General features: G+C 59.7%; 1 protein-coding gene across 1 annotated transcript in view; it reads left to right on the forward strand.

The window, feature by feature from the left end:
• Positions 1 to 1,032, forward strand: part of NPAS4 (neuronal PAS domain protein 4) — a 4,954-nt gene extending 3,922 nt beyond the window's left edge. The window contains exons 7-8 of the mRNA XM_025212393.1: positions 34 to 582; positions 855 to 1,032. Coding sequence (XP_025068178.1) covers positions 34 to 582; positions 855 to 883 — 578 coding nt within the window. The 3' untranslated portion in view covers positions 884 to 1,032. The remainder of the gene's footprint in view (positions 1 to 33; positions 583 to 854) is intronic.
• Positions 1,033 to 7,150: the final 6,118 nt, after the last annotated feature.

The raw sequence follows: 7,150 nt of genomic DNA on the forward strand, positions 1-7,150 counted from the left end.
ACCCTGGTGGCGCCTTCCTGTTTGGGACCCAAGAGTCTGTGCCGGGGACCACACCGGAGCCAATGCCAGAGGGCTGCGGCCTACCCTACGAGAAGCTGCCGCCCACCCCCGACTGCCCGGGCAGCGGAGACTGCACAGTGATGACGCTGCCCCGCATCACTGGACCCCTCTACGTGGACGTCCCTGCTGGGCTGCTCACACCCGAGGCCTCGCCGGGCAAGCGGGGGCCCTGCCTCTGGCCCCTAGCCCTGGACAAAGCTTGGCCTGGGCTGGATTTGCTACCAGACCCTGAGGATGCCGCGCTGCTGGAAGACACAGCCAGCGTGGAGGAGCTCCTGGACGCGCTGCTGGTGGAAGCTGGAGCTTGGGGGGGGGTTTCCCCCAGCCTGCTGCCCCTCCCTGCCGCTGCCTCCCCGCCTGCACCCCCTGGCCCTGGGGGCCTGTCCCCTGCCGAGCGGCACCTCCTGGACGACCTGGCATCCTACGAAACCGCCTTCGAGGCAGGTGCCTCGAGCCGCCCCCGTGATGGGGCGGGTGAGTTGCATCAACTCCATGGACGCCCGAGTGACGCCTTCCACCCAGGTGAGGGTCAGGAAACACGGCCTGCTTGGGAAGAGTGAGGCCTCAGAGCCCAGACACCTGGGTCCTCTGGGAGGAGGTGGTCCCAGCTCTGGGAGGGGAGTGGGGCTGGTGGGGGGTGAGAGCAGGGGCCGATCAAGTCAAGTCTCTGGACACCTGGGTTCTACCCCTGCCTCAGTTTCCCTCTGTGTTCACGGGGGGAGGGTTGGGCTGCCTGCAGGGACCCCCTTCACTCCTCCTAACCCCCTTCCCTCCTTTTCTGTGCCCCCCCACAGATGGAAGCGAGAGTGACCCCACGTTCTGAAATAAGTCTGTGACTTAACTTCACCCAGTATGGCATATTGTCATATTTCGAGGAACCCCCTCTCCTCCCCCGCCTGCCAGCCGGCACGGAGACAGCGCCCGGACGCCTGGGTTCTCCGACTCCCCCACACCCCGCACTGGACGGCGCGTGGCCCGGCCAAGACAACATGATGGACCAGCCCAAGGAGCCGCCCGGGCTCTGGGAAGTGCTAATGTACGTGGATATCTACATGGACCTGTATCACTCGTAACGAGTTGCTGTAATTAAATACCCCCATCCCCTCCCCGGGGGTCCGGCCTGGCGTCGGAGGCCCCTTCCCACCCCGGCCCCCCGAATACGGCACGAGTAGGTGGTATCTAACCTACGGCAGTAAGCGCCCATGGCTGTTTGGGTTATTCTCGGCGGCGCTGGCTCTGGGTTTTTGGCAGAGCCGCGCCAGCCCCAGAGGCCCCCCCCCATTCCTCCCACCCCCCGCGCCCCCCTTTGGGGGCCCAGACAATGCTCCCACTGGACTGTCAAGGCAGGAGGCCCCATTGCCATGATGGCCAAGTAGACTTGGAGTAGGCCAAAGCCTGGGGCCTAGCACACAGGATGACACCTATGGTGGAATTTGGCCAACGGCTGGGGCAGGAAGCTGAAGAGTGGGTGCCCCCCAAATTGGGCAGGGCACCCCCCCTCCCCCCACTAACCCCAGTTGCCAAAAGACTGGGACTAGGCTGAAGCCTGAGGCCTGCTGTGGTAGGCAGACTAGGTTGAAACCTGAAGTAGATTTTGGTCATGGGGCTGGGGATAGGAGGCTGAGGAGGGGACACCCCCCAAATTGGGGAGAGTGCACCCCCCTTTCCCCTCCTGCACCCCCCAGCCAGACCAGGCCTCAAAGTCACCATGGCTGCACCCCTCCGGCCTTGACAATCCCATGAACCAGGAGAGAGAGCGAGAGACCTCTGCACAAGCACACGTGCGCGCATGTGTGTTGCCACATGCTGGGAGCCCCGAGTCTCACGGGACCCCCCAAAGTTGCTCTAAATGATCCCTCCCATAATGGCTTCGTTAGCAAGACATGGTTTGGATGGCTGAGCTGCTCTGCTAACGAGCCACCTCCTGTGAGGGGGGGGTCATTAGGGTATTGGGGGGCCCTGCCTTGAAAACTGAGGTGCTGCCTTATGGGGTTGAATGGGGGGGAGCAATATTGCTTTTCGGGTCTGCTGAGCCTGGACTGGATATTGGGGTCCCCTCTGTGGATGAAGGCTTGAAGCCTGGGGGGGTACCCTCAGCTGTAAATCGGGGTTCCCGCTGTGGCCCAGATATTGGGGTCCACTCTATTGGCTTGGGCTAAAATAGAGGGTCACTCTATGGCCACAGGGCTGTATATTGGGGTCCCCCTTATAGTATATCTGGGGGTCCCCCTTTTGCAACCAGGCTAATAGAGTCCCCTCTCCTGTATCCAGCCACATTCTCCCTCTGTCTCTCTCTCTCTCTCTCCCGGCTCCCAAAATCCCCCTCTGTGACTATCAACACCCCTGAAACTACCCCCCTGCACCCTAGAAAGAGCTTAGAAGGCCCCCCAATACCCCCGCTGCCTCCTAGCGCCCCCTGCTGGCGGGGCCGGAGCCCCCCAATTCTCCACCTGTTCATAGCTATAAATAGACCTGTATAGTGCTTTTTTCTTTAAGGGAACATGATCGCGCGGAGGCCGGATTGTACATATGTAACGCGTCGCAAGGGATCATGGGTAACAAGTTTCCTTTTTTTAAGGGGAAAAAAAATAGACCAAAAAAGGCAACGAACAAAATCAAATACAACGCACGGATTCCCGCCTCCCCCCGCTGGCGGTGCATGGCCACGCGTGTAGGGCTGGGGGAGGGCCCGTGGCATGTTCGTGTGCGTGTGCTGCCTGTGACACGGCCCTGCGCCGGAATAAACCAGATGCTGAGCACGGAGCCGTGGGAGACTCGGTTCTTTTGGGGTGGGGGAAAGGTGGGGAGGGGGCAGATGAAGGGGGTGGATGAAGGGGGGCACCCTCCAGACTGGGATCAGGGGGCTCTGGGTGTTGTATAGACCCCCCAGGCTGACATCAGGGGGTGCCGGGTGCTATACAGACCCTCTAGGCTGGGATCAGGGGGTGCTGGGTGCTGTACAGATCCCCCCAGACTGGGATCAGGGGGCACTATGAACCGTACACAGACTCCCCCAGGGTAAGATTGGGGGTGCCAGGTGCTATACAGACCCTCCAGGCTGGGATCACAGGGTGCTGGGTGCTGTACAGATCCCCCAGGCTGGGATCAGGGGGCACTAGGCACTGTACAGATCCCCCCAGGGTGGGATCAGGAGGTGCTAGATGCTGTACAGACCTCCCAGGACTGGGATCGGGGGGAGCCAGGTGCTATACAGACCCTTCAGGCTGGGATCAGGGGGTGCCAGGTGCTGTACAAACCCACAAGGACTGGGATCGGGGGGTGCCAGGTGCTATACAGACCCTTCAGGCTGGGATCAGGGGGTGCCAGGTGCTATACGGGTGCCGGGTCCTGTACAGACCCGCCAGGGCTGGGATCGGGGGGTGCCAGGTGCTATACAGATGCATCAGGCTACGATCAGGGGGCACCAGGTGCTGTACAGACCCCCCAGACTGGGATCAGGGGGCACTATGAACCATACACAGACTCCCCCAGGGTAAGATCGGGGGTGCCAGGTGCTGTACAGACCCACCAGGACTGGGATCAGGGGGTGCCAGATGCTATACAGACCCTTCAGGCTGGGATCAGGGGGTGCCAGGTGCTGTACAGACCCGCCAGGACTGGGATCGGGGGGTGCCAGGTGCTATACGGATGCATCAGGCTACGATCAGGGGGCACCAGGTGCTGTACAGCTCCCCCGGGACTGGGATCGGGAGGTGCCAGGTGCTATACAGACCCTTCAGGCTGGGATCAGGGGGTGCCAGGTGCTGTACAGACCAGCCAGGACTGGGATCGGGGAGTGCCAGGTGCTGTATGTCCACCCCAGACTGGGATCAGGGGGTGCTGGGCACTGTCCAGACCCCCCAGGCTGGGATTGGGGGGCACAGGGGCTGTACAGACCCACTAGCCTGGGATCGAGGGTGCTGGGTGCTGTATGGACCCTCCCAGGGCACAACTGAGGCAGCAGGGTTGGGGAGGCCTGAGGGTTCAGCCCTTGGGGCTGGGAACTTGGTGTGGGGGAGGGGGTGGCCAGACCCCCAAGCTGCCTCTAGTGGGGGTGGGAACTGGGAGAGGGAAGCAGGGGGCACTAATGGAGGCAAGCGTGGTCCAACCGGGGCTGGGGGCTAGGTTTTGGGGTGCAGAAGCAACACCTCCCAGCACCGGGGAGAACCCAGCGTCTGGGCTCCCAGCACCCCCTGCTTTAACCCTCCAGCCCCCACTGCTTTCCCAGAGACCCCAGGCGTCCAGGCTTGCAGTGACCCCACTCTCACCCAAGGGCCCAGCCCCCACGTCTCTCCCGAGAGCCCACGGGTCCGGCCTCTGTGCCCGCCATGCCTGGCCGAATGGGGGAGGGGTCTCCCTGGCCACGCCCTCCCGGGGGGTGGCCTGGGCGGTCCCCACCCAGATCTCCTTGCACCTGCAACGGAGGGCGGAGCAATGCTGGGGCAGTGGCCCCTTCTGATTGGAGGAAGGGACCATAGAGTCAGGGCGAAGGGGGTGGGGGCAGAGAGAAAGCACTCCTGATTGGATGAGGCACCCTGGGGGCAGGGTGATGCGACAGTGGGGTAGGGATCCTTGCCCCTGATTGGAAGAGATAAGCAGAGGGGAGGGGCAATGTGGTGGGTGTTTAAGAGGCACCTTTCTGATTGGTGGCTGCTGTGGCAGGGTGCCCGTCTGATGGGAGGGCAGTTCAGGCCCCGCCCTCACCCCGTCCCTTGGCGGGAAGTCTAAAGTGACAGTGCCCTCCAGTGTCCGGGTCCGCCCCCCTCGGCCTCTGCTCGCCCCTCCCCCCCGGCACGCCCATCCCAGGACCAATGACCAGCCACCCCGGAGTGCGGCCGGGGTGGGATCGTGGCCCGTGGGGAGTGAGGGCCTAGCCACGCCCCATCTAAGCGTGGGGGAACCTAGCTCCGCCCCCTTCCCTACTCCCCAGGCATGGGGGGGCACCCATTCCCCCCACAACCCCCTCCAAATCCTTCATTAACCTTGACCGGTCGTCCGGGCCCATGCTTCCCCCCTTCCTGACAATCACTGCATAGACAATAGTCTCATTTGCATACTCATTTTAATATAGTATAAATAGTAAGAACCAGAATGACGATATTAATAAGAGCGATAAACCCTCTCTAAATGCTAGATCTTCATGAATAATCATGACGATAGCACTCATTTAATGATGATCTCTCTTGTAAATGATGACGAGCGTCCTTAAATAAGGGTGTGGACGGTTTACATCGACGATCCTGATGTAAACTTCATTTTAAGACGAGGTCTTCATTAATGACGACGATAGAAAGTTGATGATAATTTATATCGATGACCATGATGGATCTGGGTTACTATTCATGATGATGATGGGTTTTCATTAATGATCATGATGGATCGTGATGATGGTGATGATGTATATCGATGAAGACCATAGATCTTGGTTAATATTAATGATGATGGTCATGATGATGATGGATCTGAAAGATGATGCTGATAGACGTTATTTAATAATGATGATAGATAACTCTTATTGTCGATTTATATTGATGATGATGATAGATCGGTTTTGATCATGCTAGATCCTGTGTAATAATGTTGACTTATACTGATGATGATGATTTATACTGATGATAGATCTTCATTTGTATTAATGATTAATCCTACTTAATATTGATGTATACTGTAAATGAGGAGGAGGAGGATACTGAGGATAGATCTTAGTAGTGATGATGATGATGACGGATATTAATGACGATGAGGAGAGATCCAACGATGACGACGATGAAGACAGATCGCCATGAATGATCAGGGTGACGATGATGACGAGATAACGAGCTAAGGAAGAAGAAGGAGGGCGATGAGGAAGGTGTTGACTTTGTTAATGATGGTGGTGATGGATCCTCATTAATGAGACATGTTTAATTAATGGCACCGAGGCTGGGGCCGGCCAGGTCTGGCTCTTGACGGGCGGTGATGATGACAAGGATGCTGACACCCACCCCCGCTCCCTTTTTTCCCCGTTTTCTTGTGTTTTATCCCCAAAAAAGGAGCTGAAGCGACGGACGCGGCCCCGGCGCTAAATATAACCGGGCTATTTCTGGCGCCCCCGCACCGGCCGCGGCTATATTTAGGGCCGGGACACGCGCGCCCACGCTCACGCACCAAACACGCAGGCACACGCCGCCGGGTTGCCAGGCAACAGCGAGCGGCTCCCCCCATATAAGGGCAGATGCAGCGCGGGAGCCTATTGGCTGCGGGGGCCGCAGCGGAAGGAGCTGATTGGGTGCCAGGGATGGGGGCGCCCGGTTAAATCGGGACCCAGCTGGGGACAGGCCTGATTGGGTAACTGGGGTGGTGACGCAAGTGTGCGGGCCTGCCTGCGTGCTTCTGCATACAGGTGGGGGGGGTGCGTTTATGTGTGTGCGCGTGCTTTACATGTATATATGTCCCACACGTACACATCGAGTGGCGTGCTGCGTACATTGATACACACTCGTGTGTGCCTGGGGGTTGTAGAGAGGTGTATACTGATGTGGTAGATGTTGTTGAGAGGCGTGCATGGGTAGGGCAAGGGCGCGCGCACACACACACGCGTGTGAACACACACGAACAGAACCCAGCTGTCTGGGACGCAAGCACACACACTTGCACACCTCACGCTGTAGCTTACGAGGATCCCACTAATTTTTTTTAGGGTTTTTACTTTTTTTTTTTAAACCATTAAGGGGGTTTTTTACCCAAAACCCGGCTCCACCCTTTCCGGTCCCCCAGCCCCACCTTGGCGGGAGCCGGGGGGTGGGCTTGCCTCGGACGCCCGGGGTCTCCGGGAGTGGAGTCGGGGCTGGGAGCCCGCACCCGGCCTCTCCCCGTAAGGAAAGGGGCGCAAGCCGGGCGGCCAGGCTCTCCCCGCGCCACATAGGAGTGCGCCTGCGCAGTGTGCGCGGTGCTGCAGCGCAGCGGCTCCTCCCCGCCTGCAGGGGGCGCGCTGGGCGGGGCCTGGCGGTGAAGGGGCGGGGCCTCCCGGGAGGGGGCGGGGCTACGTCCGGAGGCCGCTGGGCTGGAGCCTGCAGGGACCGGGCTCAGGACCCGCACGTGAGATCCACCC

The sequence above is a fragment of the Alligator sinensis genome, unplaced genomic scaffold, assembly GCF_000455745.1.
Source record: "Alligator sinensis unplaced genomic scaffold, ASM45574v1 scaffold1329_1, whole genome shotgun sequence".
Classification (NCBI taxonomy): Eukaryota; Metazoa; Chordata; order Crocodylia; family Alligatoridae; genus Alligator; species Alligator sinensis.